The sequence below is a fragment of the Leucoraja erinacea genome, chromosome 9, assembly GCF_028641065.1.
Source record: "Leucoraja erinacea ecotype New England chromosome 9, Leri_hhj_1, whole genome shotgun sequence".
Taxonomy (NCBI): Eukaryota; Metazoa; Chordata; class Chondrichthyes; order Rajiformes; family Rajidae; genus Leucoraja; species Leucoraja erinaceus.
In genome coordinates this window covers 11,226-29,167 of record NC_073385.1, presented here as the reverse complement: position 1 = coordinate 29,167, position 17,942 = coordinate 11,226, and the positions used below count along the sequence as shown (strand labels likewise).

The 17,942-nt window shown below is 48.7% G+C and overlaps 1 protein-coding gene across 2 annotated transcripts in view; it reads right to left on the bottom strand.

Moving 5' to 3' along the window:
- LOC129699951 (gastrula zinc finger protein XlCGF17.1-like) overlaps nucleotides 1–17,617 on the bottom strand; it is a 35,935-nt gene extending 18,318 nt beyond the window's left edge. The window contains exons 1-2 of one of the 2 annotated variants that reach the window (XM_055640047.1): nucleotides 17,536–17,617; nucleotides 5,330–12,511 (exon numbers count right to left, since the gene is read on the bottom strand). In XM_055640047.1, coding sequence (XP_055496022.1) covers nucleotides 11,396–12,391 — 996 coding nt within the window. In that variant the 5' untranslated portion in view covers nucleotides 12,392–12,511; nucleotides 17,536–17,617 and the 3' untranslated portion in view covers nucleotides 5,330–11,395. Of the gene's footprint in view, nucleotides 1–5,329; nucleotides 12,512–17,535 lie in introns of those variants that run through there. The other variant, XR_008723967.1, reaches the window with a different exon arrangement.
- Nucleotides 17,618–17,942: the final 325 nt, after the last annotated feature.

The following is a 17,942-nucleotide window of genomic DNA, read 5'->3' as shown; positions in this document are numbered from 1 at the left end:
TCACTGGTTCCTCGCTCCCCTCCATTGAGTCTGTCCAAAGCAAGCGTTGTCTGCGGAGGGCGCTCAGCATCGCCAAGGACTACTCTCACCCCAACCATGGACTGTTTACCCTCCTACCATCCGGGAGGGGCTACAGGTCTCAGGAACAGCTTCTTCCAGCAGGTCCAGGAACAGCATCTTCCCTGCGGCTGTCACTCTACTCAACAATGTATCCCGCACACCCCACACACACATCCCGCACACCCCATGCACACATACCCCACACGCACCCCACACCCCACACACCTATACCCCACACGCACCCCACACCCCGCACACATATACCCCACACGCACCCGGCACACCCCATGCACACATATACCACACGCACCCCACACCCCACACACACACCCCAAGCACACATATACTCCACATGCACACACCCCAAGCACACATATACCACACACGCACCCCACACCCCCCGCACACACACCCCAAGCACACATATACCCCACACGCACACACCCCATGCACACATATACCCCACACCCCCGCACACACCCCACGCATATACCCCACACGCACACCCCACGCACACACCCCAAGCACACATATACCACACACGCACCCCACACCCCGCACACCCCACGCACACATACCCCAAGCACACATATACCCCACACGCACCCCACGCGCACACACCCCACCCACACTGCACACGAGAGATCAAGAGTTTATTGTCCTGTGTCCCAGATAGGACAATGAAATTCTTGCTTCGCTTCAGCACAAGAGAATATAGAACGCATAAATACAGAACAGATCAGTGTGTCCATATACCATTATATAAATATATACACACATCAATAAATAAAACAGATGACATGCAAATAAACAGATAATGGGCTATTAATGATCAGAGTTTTGTTTGTTGAGTTTAATAGCCTGATGGCTGTGGGGAAGTAGCTATTCCTGAACCTGGACGTTGCAGTCTTTAGGCTCCTGTACCTTCTACCTGAAGGTAGCAGGGAGATGAGTGTGGCCAGAATGATATGGGTCCTTGATGATACTGCCAGCCTTTTTGAGGCAGCGACTGCAATAGATCCCCTCGATGGTAGGGAGGTCAGAGCCAATGATGGACTGGGCAGTGTTTACTACTTTTTGTAGTCTTTTTCGCTCCTGGGCACTCAAGCTGCCGAACCAAGCCATGGTGCATCCGGTCAGCATGCTCTATACTGTGCACCTGGAGAAGTTAGAGAGAGTCTTCCTTGACATCTCCGTAATCTTCTCAGGAAGTAGAGGCGCTGATGTGCTTTTCTTTATAATAGCATCAGTGTCCTCGGACCAGGAAAGATCTTCAGAGATGTGCACGTCCAGGAATTTGAAGCTCTTGACCCCTTCCACCATCGGCCCGTTGATATAAACAGGACTGTGAGTCCCCATCCTACCCCTTCCAAAGTCCACAATCAGTTCCTTGGTTTTGCTGTTGTTGAGAGCCAGGTTATTGTGCTGGCACCATATGGTCAGTCGGTCGGTCTCACTTCTATACTCTAACTCGTCCCCATCAGTGAAACGTCCCCCAACAGTGGTGTCGTCAGCGAACTTGATGATGGAGTTCGCACTATGACTGGTTACGCAGTCATGAGTATAGAGTGAGTACAGCAGGGGGCTGAGCACGCAGCCTTGACATGCTCACGTGCTGATTGTTATCTTCCACCAATTTGAACAGTCTGTGGTCTGTGAATGAGGAAGAGAGTGGTGAATCTCTGGAATTCTCTGCCACAGAAGGTAGTTGAGGCCAGTTCATTGGCTATATTTACGAGGGAGTTAAATGTGGCCCTTGTGGCTAAAGGGATCAGGGGTATGGAGAGAAGGCAGGTATGGGATACTGAGACGGATGATCAGCCATGATCATATTGAATGGCGGTGCAGGCTCGAAGGGCCGAATGGCCTACTCCTGCAACTATTTTCTATGTTTCTAAGTCGAGGATCCAATTGCACACAGACACACACACACACCCACACAGGCACACACACAGACACAACACACAGACACAGACACAGACACAGACACAGACACAGACACAGACACACACAAAACACAGAGGAACCTGGACCCAGCTGATGTGCGGAGGACCCTACTCAAGGTGAACCCCAGAAAAGCTGCAGGTCCTGACAACATACCGGGGCGTTTGCTCAGACTGTGCTGACCAACTCACAGAGGTTCTCACAGACATTTACAACACCTCTCTGAGCCAAGCCATCATACCTGCATGCTTCAAAGCCACCACCATCATACCGCTACCCAAGAAATCCCCAGCCTCAACACTGAACGATTACCGGCCCATAGCACTCACGTCCATCATGATGAAGTGCTTTGAAAGGTTGGTCAAGGACCACATAACATCCAGTCTCCCCTCTACACTTGACCCATACCAGTTTGCGTACTGTCCTAACCGTTCCACTGATGATGCCATAGCAACAGCACTCCACCTAAGCCTGGATCATCTGGAAAACAATAACAGTTACGTGCAGATGCTGTTCATCGACTTCAGCTCCGCCTTCAACAGAGTCATCCCCCAACACCTGGTGAATAAACTCAGCGAAATAGGCATCAGCACCCCACTATGCAACTGGTTACTGGACTTCCTCACTGACAGACCACAGATGGTAAGAGTTGGCAAGAACTCATCAGAGACCACCATCATGAATACCGGGGTCCCACAGGGATGTGTGCTGAGCCCTCTGTTGTTCACGCTGATGACTCATGACTGTTGGGCCAAACACAATCCGAACCACATCATCAAGTTCGCAGATGACACAACAGTGGTGGGTCTCATCAGCCACGATGACGACTCAGCCTACAGAGAGGAGGTACAACAACTCATCAGCTGGTGTGACATCAATAACCTTCAACTCAATAAAACAAAATAAATAACTGTGGACTTCAGGAAGAAACAGACAACACACACCCCACTTACCATCAATGGCAGTGCAGTGGAGTCTGTGAAAAGCACCAAGTTCCTGGGAGTGCACATCACAGATGATCAGACATGGTCCACCGATACCATCTCCCTAGTCAAGAAAGCACAGCAACGCCTCCACTTCCTTCGATGGATGAGGAAAGCCAACCTCCCCCCTTCTGCTCTCACCACTTTTTACAGGGATGCCATTGAGAGCATTCTTACCAGCAGTCTCTCAGTCTGGTATGGCAGTTGCTCTGCTGCTGACCAGAAGGCACTACAGAGAGTGGTGAGGACAGCGGAGAAGATCACCAGATCTCCCCAACCTGCAATCCAGGACTTATACCCATCTCCCTGTCACAAGAGAGCAACCAATATCATCAAAGACACCACCCATCCAGCACAAACTGTTCACCCTCCTACCATCTGGCAAGCGCTACCGCAGCATGCGGAGCAAAACCACCAGATTCAAAAGCAGCTTTTTCCCTCAGGCCATCAGATTACTCAACACACTCAAGAAAATTCCATGAACATTACACAAACAAAGACCAACTGTCTGTCAAAATAACTTTAACTCAATGTCTGCAGTATGCTATTTGCACTTTTCTATATTGCACCTTAATAACATACCTCAAAATGTTACTACATTCTGGCACACTGTGAATATTTTAAATAATGTATATTGTCTATCTTATTGGTATATTGTCTGTCTGTGTTATAAATATTACTTGCACATTTGGAATATGGGGAAACGCAATTTCAATCCAATTTATTTGAATTGACAATAAAGTTTACTTTGAACTTTGAACACTGTACAAAGAGGTGGTGAGAAGGACGGCTCCAGTTTTCCCGGAGACTGGGATTGAAGACGGACTGGTGATGAGAGGAACGATGTTTCACTTGACTAATGACTAGCGTGTACGGACCCAGTGGTCCATTTCTCCATCTCACCAGCTTCTACGCAAGCTCACCAACACCTCTACTTCCGTAGAAGGTTTAGGAAGTTCAACATGTCCCCAACGACTCTCTCCACCTTCTACAGATGCGCCGTGGAAATCAGTTTATCGGGATGCATTCCAGCATGGTTTGGGAACAGCTCCGTCCAAGATCCACAAGAAATCGCAGAGTTGTGGACGCAGCCCAGACCATCACGCACACAAACCAACCTCCCTTCCATCGACTCCATCTACACCTCACTTTGCCTCGGCAAGGCCAGCAGCATAATCAAGGACCAGTCTCACCCAGTCACTCCCTTTTCTCCCATCTCCCATTGGGCAAGAGATCCAGAAGTGTGAAAACGAACGCACACCTCCACATTCAGGGAGTTTCTTTCCGGCTGTTATCAGACAACTGAACCGTCCTCTCACCAACTAGAGAGCAGACCTGACCTCCCATCTACCTGGTTGGAGACCCTCACACTATCTTTAATCGGACTTTACCTTGTACTAAACGTTATTCCCTTTATCCTGTATCTGTACACTATGGACGGCTCGATTGTAATAATGTACAGTATTTCCGCTGACTGGATAGCATGCAACAAAAAAGCTTTTCATTGTACCTCGGTACACGGGACAATAAACAAAACTCTTCCTCTCTCTCAAAGCAAACTCAATGCTAGCATTTATATCAAGAGGGCTTGTACACAAACACAGGGATGTAATGCTGAGGCTCTACAAGGCACTGGTCAGGCTGCATTTGGAATATTGTGAGTAGTTTTGGGCCTCGTATCTGAGGAAGGGTGTGCTGGCTCTGGAGAGGGTCCAGAGGAGGTTCACGAGAATGATCTCAGGAATGAGTGGGTTAACGTACGATGAGCATTTGTCTGTACTCGCTGGAGTTTAGAAGGATGAGGGGAGACTGTTGTGGTTTTCCAATGCTCAAATTAATTCAGATCACGTGGAGAATTCTTCAAGAAGTTCAAACTTTATTTGCAAATAAAGGCTACTACTTTTCCACACATCAAATCACGTGGAGCTTTCTCCCGCGCTCCCCCCAAGACAAAGGATCATTGCTTCTTATACCATTTTCAAATCAGCATCCCCCACCCGTTACATTTCCATATCCAATCATTTGCTAACATTCCCTTATTTCCAGCCAATCATTCGCTTCCTCTTATGCCCTTCTTACCAGTACTTATCCACAATAACCAGTCATGTCACATGACTCCCCTTTATTGCCCCTTGCTAGCCTCGTGGCTTCTTCCTTTGTTCTGAAATGCTTTATTTTAACCTCGTGAAATCAAAGGAAAAGTGGTCTCAATTCACAAAGATCGCTCCTCAAAATAAGCTACATGTGATTCAGTGGTTGCCCTATATATATATATATATATATATATATATATATATATATACAAAGATCTAATGTAAGATGAAAATACCATTCTTAAAATACCATATTTCCCTAATTAAAGGACAATATATATATCCCAGATGATCTTCTTTATAAATCATATATAAACTAACATTATCTTACGTTACACACTTTAAAATTCACTGTCTTTGCAAACCCACATCTCCTATAGCCAGCATCATAACACTGTCCCAGGTGACAAACAATAATTATCTCTTGCCTATCTTAGCTCCCTCCCCCTCCTTGTAGGGATCCCCCTTCTCTAGGGAGAGACATTCCATGGGCCTCTTTACGACTTTGCTATCATACTGACATTATTCAAAGGGTTGTCACATTTCCAGCCCCACTATTCTTTCTCAACATCTTAGTCCCCTCAGTTTGTATAAACAAAATAAATTCAACATACAAAGGTCACATACCCTCCACCCAACATGAGCATAATTAAACATAGCTCACAGATCCTGAGATGCCTTACTAGAGATGCCTTGCTATCTAAATATAAACAATTGCCAGTCGTAAATGCTGAGCCCTTTGTATTACAGAATGTCTCCTGAGAAAAAGCATGTGGTCTGTGACTGACCAAATGGCCTGTAACCTGAGAACGGCCACACTTCTTAAACTACTTTCAAATACAGATTATATAAGATACATTTTATACAGAAAATAATATCTACTATAAGACCTCATTGAAACTTCCCAAATAATGAAAGGTTTGGATAGATTGGATGTGGAGAGGATGTTTCCATTAGTGGGAGAGTCTAGGACCAGAGGTCACAGCCCCCAGAATTAAAGGACGTCCCTATCAGTAGGAAGGAGATGAGGAGGAATTTCTTTAGCCAGTGGGTGGTGAATCTGTGGGATTCATTGCCACCGGCGGCGGTGGAGGACAAGCCAGTGGATATATTTAAGGCAGAGGTAGATTGTTGATTAGTACGGGTGTCAGGGGTTACGGGAAGAAGGCAGGATAATGGGTTTAGGAAGGAGAGATAGACCAGCCATGATTGAATGGTGGAGTAGACTCGATGGGCCAAATGGCCTAATTCTGTTCCTATCACTGATGACCTTCTGGAGAGTCAGGAAGTCACCATGCAGCTTTATAGGACTTTGGTCAGGCAACATTTGGAATATCGGGGTCAGTTCTGGTCGCCCCCATTACAGGATGTGGAGGCTTTGGAGACATAGAAACATAGAAATTAGGTGCAGGAGTAGGCCATTCGGCCCTTCGAGCCTGCACCACCATGCAATATGATCATGGCTGATCATCCAACTCAGTATCCTGTTCCTGCCTTCTCTCCATACCCCCGGATCCCTTTAGCCACAAGGGCCACATCTAACTCCCTCTTAAATATAGCCAATGAACTGGCCTCAACTACCTTCTGAGGCAGAGAATTCCAGAGGTTCACCACTCTCTGTGTGAAAAACGTTTTCCTCATCTCGGTCCTAAAAGATTTCCCCCTTATCCTTAAACTGTGACCCCTTGTTCTGGACTTCCCCAACATCGGGAACAATCTTCCAGCATCTAGCCTGTCCAACCCCTTAAGAATGTTGTAAGTTTCTATAAGATCCCCCCTCAATCTTCTAAATTCTAACGAGTACAAACCGAGTCTATCCAGTCTTTCTTCATATGAAAGTCCTGACATCCCAGGAATCAGTCTGGTGAACCTTCTCTGTACTCCCTCTATGGCAAGAATGTCTTTCCTCAGATTAGGAGACCAAAACTGTACGCAATACTCCATGTGTAGTCTCACCAAGACCCTGTACAACTGCAGTAGAACCTCCCTGCTCCTATACTCAAATCCTTTTGCTATGAATGCTAACATACCATTCGTCTTCTTCACTGCCTGCTGCACCTGCATGCTTACTTTTAATGACTGGTGTACCATGACACCCAGGTCTCGTTGCATCTCCCCCTTTCCTAATCGGCCACCATTCAGATAATAGTCTACTTTCCTGTTTTTGCCACCAAAATGGACCACCTCACACTTATCCACATTATACTGCATCTGCCATGCATTTGCCCACTCACCCAACCTATCCAAGTCACCTTGCAGCCTCCTAGCATCCTCCTCACAGCTAACACTGCCCCCCCGCTTCGTGTGTCATCCACAAACTTGGAGATGTTGCATTCAATTCCCTCGTCCAAATCATTAATATATATCGTAAATAGCTGGGGTCCCAGAACTGAGCCTTGCGGTACCCCACTAGTCAATGCCTGCCATTGTGAAAAGGACCCGTTCACTCCTACTCTTTGCTTCCTGTCTGCCAACCAGTTCTCTATCCACATCAATACTGAACCCCCAATACCGTGTGCTTTAAGTTTGTATACTAATCTGTTATGTGGGACCTTGTCGAATGCCTTCTGAAAGTCCAGATATACCATATAACCATATAACAATTACAGCACGGAAACAGGCCATCTCGGCCCTACAAGTCCATGCCGAACAAAAAACAATAACACATCCACTGGTTCTCCCTTATCCACTCTACTAGTTACATCCTCGAAAAATCCTATAAGATTCGTCAGACATGATTTACCTTTCATAAATCCATGCTGACTTTGTCCAATGATTTCACAACTTTCCAAATATGCTGCTATCCCATCTTTAATAACTGATTCTAGCAGTTTCCCCACTACCGACGTTAGACTAACTGGTCTGTAATTCCCCGTTTTCTCTCTCCCTCCCTTTTTAAAAAGTGGGGTTACATTAGCTACCCTCCAATCCTCAGGAACTACTCCAGAATCTAAAGAGTTTTGAAAAATTATCACTAATGCATCCACTATTTCTGGGGCTACTTCCTTAAGTACTCTGGGATGCAGCCTATCTGGCCCTGTGGATTTATCGGCCTTTAATCCATTCAATTTACCTAACACCACTTCCCGGCTAATTTGGATTTCACTCAGTTCCCCCCATCTTATTTGACCCCCGGTCCCCTGCTATTTCCAGCAGATTATTTATGTCTTCCTTAGTGAAGACAGAACCAAAGTAGCTATTCAATTGGTCTGCCATGTCCTTGTTCCCCATGATCAATTCACCCGTTTCTGACTGCAAGGGACCTACATTTGTTTTAACTAATCTTTTTCTCTTCACATATCTATAAAAGCTTTTGCAGTCTGTTTTTATGTTCCCTGCCAGTTTTCTTTCATAATCTATTTTCCCTTTCCTAATTAAGCCCTTTGTCCTCCTCTGCTGGTCTCTGAATTTCTCCCAGTCCTCTGGTAGGCTGCTTTTTCTGGCTAATTTGTACGCTTCATCTTTTGTTTTGATACTATCCCTGATTTTCCTTGTTATCCATGGATGCACTACCTTCCCTGATTTATATTTTTGCCAAACTGGGATGAACAATTGTTGTAGTTCATCCATGCAGTCTTTAAATGCCTTCCATTGCATATCCACCGACAACCCATTAAGAATCAATCGCCAGTCTATCTTGGCCAATTAACGTCTCATACCCTCAAAGTTACCTTTCTTTAAGTTCAGGACCCTTGTTTCTGAATTAACGACGTCACTCTCCATCCTAATGAAGAAATCAACCATATTATGGTCACTCTTGCCCAAGGGGCCATGCACAAGACTGCTAACTAACCCTTCCGCATTACTCAATACCCAGTCTAGAATAGCCTGCTCTCTCGTTGGTTCCTCTACATGTTGGTTTAGAAAACTATCCCGCATACATTCCAAGAAATCCTCTTCCTCAGCACCCCTGCCAATTTGATTCACCCAATCTATATGTAGATTGAAGTCACCCATTATAACTGTTTTACCTTTGTTGCACGCATTTCTAATTTCCTGTTTGATGCCATCCCCAACTCCACTACTACTGTTAGGTGGCCTGTACACAACTCCCACTAGCGTTTTCTGCCCCTTAGTCTTTCGCAGCTCTACCCATATCGATTCCACATCCTCAAAGCTAATGTCCTTCCTTTCTATTGCGTTAATCTGCTCTCTAACCAGCAACGCTACCCCACCTCCTTTCCCTTTCTGTCTATCCCTCCCGAATATTGAATTTCCCTGGATGTTCAGCTCCCAGCCTTGGTCACCCTGGAGCCATGTCTCCGTGATCCCAACTATATCATAGTCATTAATAGCTATCTGCACATTCAACTCATCCACCTTATTACGAATGCTCCTTGCATTGAGACACAAAGCCTTCAGGCTTGTTTTTACAACACTCTTACCCCTTATACTATTATGCTGAAAAGTGGCCCTTTTTGATTTTTGCCCTGGATTTGCCGGCCTGCCACTTTTACTTTTCACCTTGCTACCTATTGCTTCTACCCTCATTTCACACCCCTCTGTCTCTACGCTCACACATTTAAGAAACCCTTTCCCTTTAACTCCATCCTCCACTATCCCATTCGACACCCCACCCCCCTTATTCAGTTTAAAACCACCCGTGTAGCAGTGGCAAACCTGCCTGCCAGAATGCTGGTCCCACACCTGTTAAGATGCAATCCGTCCCTTTTGTACAGTTCCCCCTTACCCCAAAACAGATCCCAGTGATCTAAGAATCTAAATCCCTGCCCCGTGCACCAGTTCCTCAGCCACACGTTCAGGTCCCGTATCTCCCTGTTCCTGCTCTCGCCAGCACGAGGAACTGGAAGCAAACCGGAGATAACAACCCTGGAAGTCCTTCTTTTCAGCATATTTCCGAGCTCTCTAAAGTCACGCTGCAGAATATTCATCCCCTTCTTTCCGACATCGTTTGTGCCGACATGCACTACCACTTCCGGCTGTTCACCTTCGCCCTTGAGGATTTTCTGCACTCTGTCCGTGACATCCTGGATCCTGGCACCAGGAAGGCAGCACACCATCCTCGCATCCCGTCTGCTGCCGCAGAAACCCCTGTCCGTACCTCTCACAATGGAGTCTACCACTACAATGGCGTTGCCTGCCTTAGGCCTTTTTGGTTTTGGCTCAACAGCCCTATTCGCATCGCAAGCCAGTCCGCCGCTCAGTGTAAACACGTCTTCTGTCCCGACAGCTTCTAAGTGGGTGAACCTGTTCACAAGAGGTACACCACCCGGGGACGTTTGCATTCCATGCTTCCCTCCCTTTCTCACCGTCTCCCACCTTCTCTCTTCCAGTACCTTAGGTGTAACAATCGTACTGTAGGACTTGTCGAGGAACGACTCCGTTTCTCAGACGAACCGGAGGTCATCCACTTGCTTCTCCAGTTCCCCAACACGGTCCTTCAGGAGCTCTACCTGGATGCACTTCTCACATTTGTAGCAGCGAGAGGCACCAGCGGTGTCCTTGACCTCCCATATACTGCAAGCATCGCACTGAATCAGCTTACCTGACATCTCCTTCTTTCGTCTCTACGTCTCAAGCATATTGCGTGGTCTCCTCCCCTCAGCCTCCACGCCAAAGACTCACACTTTACTCACAGGGCACTTCACTCACTGCCGCTCCCTAAGAGCCGTGTTGCTTAAATTGACTGATAAATTGCCCGATTTACCAATTTACAAACCAAATTCCTCAGTTTTCAACTGTTCTCCCGGCACTGACTCACTTCTCTCCTCCCACTCGGGCTAGAGCCAATCAGTCTGATCTCTTGCTAATCTCCTCCTGCTGTTGCTCCCAAATCTACAGCAGTTCTGAGTTTCTTTAATTTCAGAACCATTGTTTCTGAATTAACAATGTCACTCTCCATCCTTATGAAGAACTCAACCATATTATGGTCACTCTTGCCCAAGGGGGCACGTACAACAAGACTACTAACTAACCCTTACATGGAAACATAGAAATTAGGTGCAGGAGTAGGCCATTCGGCCCTTCGAGCCTGCACCGCCATTCAATATGATCATGGCTGACCCCTTCCTCATTACTCAATAATAGACGGTGCAGAATAGCCTAGATGAATGAGTCAGTCACCCAGCACAGAAACAGGCCCTTCAGCCCAACTTGCATCTCTGGAGAGAATGAATGGGTGTCGAGATTGAAGAGGGTCTCAACCCAAAACGTTACCCATTCCATCCAACATTTTGTGTCCTATCTAACAGCAGTGGAATGGACGCTCACCGCTGTGGGTATGCCGGTGCTGCCACAGCCTTGCCACACTCAGCACACACTAAGGGTCTCTCTCCGGTGTGTATCCGCTGGTGCTCACGCAGCCCCCGTGCGCTCTTGAAATGCTTGCCGCAGTGGGAGCAGCTGTTCGCCGGCGTGGGCCCGCCGGTGCTGTCGCAACCCCCGTGAGCTGTCAAACGCGTCACCACAGTACAGGCAGTTGTAGGGCTGGCCACTGGTGTGCACGCGCTGCTGAGACAGAGCGTGGGAGGCCATGGCAAAGCGCTCTCCACGAACCGGGCTGGGGACGGGATGGTCGGCGGCGTGCACCCGCTGGTGGGACAGCAGCTCGGTGGAGCGGATGAAGCTCTTGCCGCACTGGGCGCAGGTGTGGGGGCGCTCGCCGGTGTGGATGCGCTGGTGCCTTAGCAGGCTGCTGGAGAGGGTGAAGCCTTTGCCGCACTGGGCACAGATGAAGGGGCGCTCCCCAGTGTGGGTAATCTGGTGCCTCAGCAGGTGGCTGGAGCGGGTGAAGCCCTTGTCGCACTGGGCGCAGGTGAAGGGGCGCTCGCTGGTGTGGGTGCGCTGGTGCCTCAGCATCTCGTTGGAGCGGATGAAGCCCTTGCCGCACTGCGCGCAGGTGTAGGGCCTCTCGCCGGTGTGGGTGAGCTGGTGCCTCAGCATCTCGTTGGAGCGGATGAAGCTCTTGCCGCAGTCGCTGCAGGTATAGGGCCGCTCCCCGGAGTGCACGCGCCTATGCTCCTTCAGGTCCGCGGGCGACTTGAAACCTTTGCCGCAGTCGGAGCAGGTGAAGGGCCGTTCACTGCTGTGCACCCGCTGGTGGTTCCTCATCCCCGACAACCAGGCAAACCTCTCGCCGCAGGTGGAGCAGCCATAGGGCTTCTCGCCCGTGTGCACCTGTCGGTGGGCCTTCAGGTCCTGCACCGTTTTGAAGCACTTGCTGCAGTCGGAGCAGTCAAAGGGGCGTTCTCCTGTGTGAACCCGCCGGTGGATATCCAGCTGGCTCGGCTTCTGCCAGGCCTTGCCACACACATCGCACTCATAAAGCTTCTTCTTGTTGTGCCCTGTCATCTGGTCCTCCAACGAAGCTCAGCCCGCACACTGAGCAGACGGGGGCTCAACGGCACCCTGGCCGCCCTCAATAGCAACTCACGTCCCCGTCTTTCCGTCCACAGCAACGGCTCCTAAACCCTGCAGGAGGGGAACACAGAGGGTCAACAAGCTGGCAAACAGGACATTACTAACACGTGAACATTACTAGTGTTTGGGGATCAGGACAGAAGCCTCCGCGTGGCGATCCCTGGAAGTGACGACACGACGCACTCGGTGACGCATCGGGCGACAATTCTGTCAACCTGTTGGACGACGATAGAAGCCAACAGTGGACTCCATTGTCTAACACAAAATCGAATTAGTGCTTGGGGGGGAGGGGAGGGGGAGTGGGTGAGGGGTTCAGGGGGGTGGAGTGCGGGGGGGGTCAACGGGCGGGGGGTAAATCACCCATTCACATGCAGCCACCAGAGCAAACAGTAAGTATGTTGCAAAACTTACCTTCAGCGGCGCTGCAGTTCTGCCACTGCCCGTGTGCGCGACTTTGGCGCCTTTGAGAGGGGGCGGGTTTAAAACGCAATTTTCTCTCGGTTATTCAAATCGAGGATGTTCAGCCTACTTATTTGCTGACGAAAAATCGCTGCGAAATTTGTTCGCTGCAGGTATTTCTAAACTAAATTGGGTTATTTAATTGTTATAGTAGATTAAAAATCATCCTCTAAAGCCGCGAACCCCGACAACGGGACGGATCCCATGTAGGGGACAAGGCAAGGTAGGCTGTTTATTTTTACATTAAAAAGGGCTTCTTCAGATCCCTTTATACAAAATTTTATGTTGCGAGTAGCTGACTTGGGGGCCCAATCAATCCCGCAGTATCTTTCATGCCATATGGAGTACAAATTCACCGCAATGGGAACGTTCCAAACCAGCGCGTTCCACAAAATCCCACTTGCAAGCTGATTTAAATGGCCATTAATTTCCAGCAATTGATCACTAAATCCTTTCCATTTGGCATATACATTAATGTCAATGAGATTTAAAAATCATGTTTTATTGTGAATTCTTGTCTGAATGTTCTTAGGACACTTAGGCTATTTAAAAATGTTAATCTTTCCTTAAGAAATGGATAGATGTTTAGATCTAGTAATTAAATTTTGTAATTAGCTACAATTGGGTAACTAACTAATTATATGCTTTAATTTCAGGTCCTCCAAGTAAGATGTTTCATATTTGTTTCAGAATGCTTCAATCTATAATAACTGAAAATTTCTTTCAGTTCTCTTAATTTTTAATAAAGTTATGGGCTTTTGACTGTCCTCGATCACAGATGCAGCGAGACCTGGGTGTCATGGTACACCAGTCATTGAAGGTAGGCATGCAGGTGCAGCAGGCAGTAAGGAAAGCGAATGGTATGTTAGCTTTCATTGCAAAAGGATTTGAGTATAGGAGCAGGGAGGTTCTACTGCAGTTGTACAGGGTCTTGGTGTGACCACACCTGGAGTATTGCATACAGTTTTGGTCTCCAAATCTGAGGAAGGACATTATTGCCATAGAGGGAGTGCAGAGACAGTTCACCAGACTGATTCCTGGGATGTCAGGACTGTCTTATGAAGAAAGACTGGATAGACTTGGTTTATACTCTCTAGAATTTAGGAGATTGAGAGGGGATCTTATAGAAACTTACAAAATTCTTAAGGGGTTGGACAGGCTAGATGCAGGAAGATTGTTCCCGATGTTAGGGAAGTCCAGGACAAGGGGTCACAGCTTAAGGATAAGGGGGAAATCCTTTAAAACCGAGATGAGAAGAACTTTTTTCACACAGAGAGTGGTGAATCTCTGGAACTCTCTGCCACAGACAGTAGTTGAGGCCAGTTCATTGGCTATATTTAAGAGGGAGTTAGATGTGGCCCTTGTGGCTAAGGGGATCAGGGGGTATGGAGAGAAGGCAGGTACGGGATACTGAGTTGGATGATCAGCCATGATCATATTGAATGGCGGTGCAGGCTCGAAGGGCCAAATGGCCTACTCCTGCACCTAATTTCTATGTTTCTATATCCAGTGCAGAGCAGTGCAAGATTGTGTTGCATAAAGCCCGGGGTAGAATGACCACCGACACTGACCCTGTGGAGCTTGCACGCTCCCCCACCAGGTGGTGTAGAGCTGACCGCGCCGTGGCAATGTGCGGCTCTGATTGGTGGAGACGCTGTCTGCCTGAGGGGCGGGGCTACGGATCACCCAATAGGACGCGGTCATCTGCGGTGGGAGCAGCTCTGATTGGTCGGACACAAGGAGGGGGCGGTACCTGCCCTATGATGCCAGGAGTGGCAGGACCGCTCCCATTGGCCGCCTGCGGTGCCCGTCAGTAGGAGAGGGGGGGCGGGATCTATTCATATTGGCCGCTCATGCTGCCCGTCAGTGAGGGGGGAGGGAGGAGGCGGGACCTGAAAGCAGGTGGGTTGGATGATCAGACATGATCACATTGAATGGCGGTGCAGGCTCGAAGGGACGAATGGCCTACTCCTGCACCTAATTTCTATGTTTCTATGTTTCTAATGGTCACCTGAAGTGGGCCGACGGGACAAGGCCTCCATTCATCGCCGGGAGCTCAGTTGGGAACAGCTGAGCCGCTCGGCCCCGCGTCCTTTCCCCACTCCCTCCTCCATTCCCGAAGGCGATTCTGTGGCCGGCGACCCGAGGCGTGGGGGGGGGAGGGGTGAATGTGATGTCTAGGTGTCTTCTGGTCCTCCAACTATAGCGCTCCCCGGCGGCAGGAGGCCGTGGTGCAACGTCTCTGGTCCTGACTGTAGCGCCCTCTGCCGGCTGGAGGCCGCAACGCACCGTCTTTGTTTCTCTGTCTGCAGCGACCCGTCTATTGAAGGGCTCGATGCAACGCCTCTAGTCCTCCCAGTGCAGCACCCTCCTGGTGCAGGGTTCTCGCTTAACTTTTTTTCCCTGTTGCCAGCCGGGCAACCTTGGCAGCTTTTTAGGTTGCCAAATGACAATTTAGGTGGTCATTTAAGATGGCTTGTATGACGCGTGCTCGGACGAAGTGCGTAGTTACCCGTCGGAATTATGCTCAATTAAGCATTCACATATTATTTCTGCTTCAAATAAAGTCACAAATTAACAAATTCACCAATCAAGACATGATATATACCGCAATACAGTGCAGCAAAATTATAATACAGTATCTCAACTCTTTTTACACATTGCAATTAATGCAATTTTTATTATATCTTTCCACTTCCAAACAAAAATGTGGTTGGATTATTCAGCGTATGATCAACCTGTGTCAATCAATCCTGGACCTTGATAGCATATATGCTTAACCATGCACACTACAGATTGATGCAAGCATGTTTTCCGTGAAGGACCAAAAATTATCATGACATGGCCATAGCATGGGTCGTTATTGCTATTGGTACAGAAACACTCTCGCTTCCCACATAATTTATCCACAACAAAATATACAGGTTGCAAGGAAATTTCTAAAGGCATTTTATGGTAATAGCAGTTAAAACTGACTATACCCATCTGGCAGGTTAAACATTACACTAACTAACAAGAGATGGCCAAAGGACATTAATGCAGCAAATGTTCTTTTGGTAATATATTTAAAGGTGTCAAGACGCCACATTACCGGACATTCAGATTAGATGTATGTGTTGTGAACAGCAATGAAGATACCCAGTTTGTAAGCAACAATTTAAAAAAAAATTGTTGATAAACGCTTTTTCCATCATTCCCACTTCAGAATTAACTTTAAAATTTCAACTGAAATAACTCCTGACCAAATTTGTGATGTAAATGACTGACTGTAGCAGTAAAACCTGGATAAATCAAAATATAGTTGTGAATGTTGCTCATTAAATAACTACAGTACTGATAATCCATATTAAGAGCATTGATTCGCCATCAAAATGAATTTTGTAATAACATGTCAACGGTAGCAGTGACAATCGAACACTGCGGTTTTAATGTTTCACGTGTTCACAATTTAATTAATCCATCTTTGTGGATTAAAACAAATAATAACATCGGGAATTAAAACATATTTGATCGCATTCCGTTAACATAGTCGATGTTAGCTATGAAGACATTTCCAGCACAATAGGGTCGGGAGGGGGTGTGTGTGTGAATCAGTGCAGGAAGGATAGAGGGTGGTGGTGGTGGTGGGGGGGGGCTTGAGAAGGCAATCGGTGTGGATGGGATGGATTGAGGCAGGGGAATTAGTGCATGGTGTTGGAGTAGGTAAAATTGGGGAATGACAGTGGGTTGAATGGGGGGGTGATCTGTACAGGATGGATGGGGGGCGCACTGCTGGATGCAGTCCTAAAATTCTTAAGGGGTTGGACAGGCTAGATGCAGGAAGATTATTCCCGATGTTGGGGAAGTCCAGAACAAGGGGTCACAGCTTAAGGATAAGGGGGAAATCTTTTAGGACCGAGATGAGAAAATCATTTTTTACACAGCTCAAGCTCGTCCACTTTATTCCTTATAATTCGTGCATTCATTACTCCTCACACCTTTCACATTGATTCCTATTTCACTTGGCCATTTTCTCCTATCCCTTCCTCAGCTTTCTGCCCTGTTAATTCTGGTGTTTTATTAACTTTTCCTGTACTCTCTTTCCCTTTAACTCTATCCTTGTACCGCGGCCTCCCGTCGCCAGGGGGCGCTACACTGGGAGGACCAGAGAGCGCTGCAATGAGCCGTTCAAATGACAGGGGTCGCTGCAGCCAGAGAAGCATTTTCCAGCATCTGCAGTTGGTGCGCTCCAGTCGAGGAGGCGCTACAACAGGACAAGAGGGCGCTGCACCGCGACCTCCCGCCGCCAGGGGGCGCTACAACAGGAGGACCAGAGGGCGCTGCACCGCGACCTCCCGCCGCCAGGGGGCGCTACAGCAGGAGGACCAGAGGGCGCTACAACAGGACAAGAGGGCGCTGCACCGCGACCTCCCGCCGCCAGGGGGCGCCACAGCAGGAGGACCAGAGGGCGCTGCACCGCGACCTCCCGCCGCCAGGGGGCGCTACAGCAGGAGGACCAGAGGGCGCCCAGACCTTCTTCTCGTCCTCACTCACATCCCTCTCTCCCTCCCTCACCGCCCGCAGCATCGCGCTGGGGAAATGACGCGGGGCCGCGCGGCGGCGGCGACTGTTCCCACCTGAGCTCGCGCTGCTCCTCCCGCCGGCCGCCACACAACGCCACACGTGATCACAACTACGTCACCGGCCCCGCCTCACGTGATCTGCTTCACGTCACCAGCCCCGCCTCACGTGATCTGTTCACGTCACCAGCCCCGCCTCACGTGATCTGTTCACGTCACCAGCCCCGCCTCACGTGATCTGCTGCACGTCACCGGCCCCGCCTCACGTGATCAGAACTACGGCCCCGCCCACCGCCGCTGATCACCGCGACCTATAGGTCGAGCCGTCGCCCCGCCCCTCGGACAGACAGACAGCCGCCGTCCGCCAATCGGAGCCGCCCGCCCCGCCCATCGCCATGGCCCCGCCCCCGTGGTTCCTACACCACGTGGGGGGGGGAGGGGAAACATCACAGCAGCTGCAGATG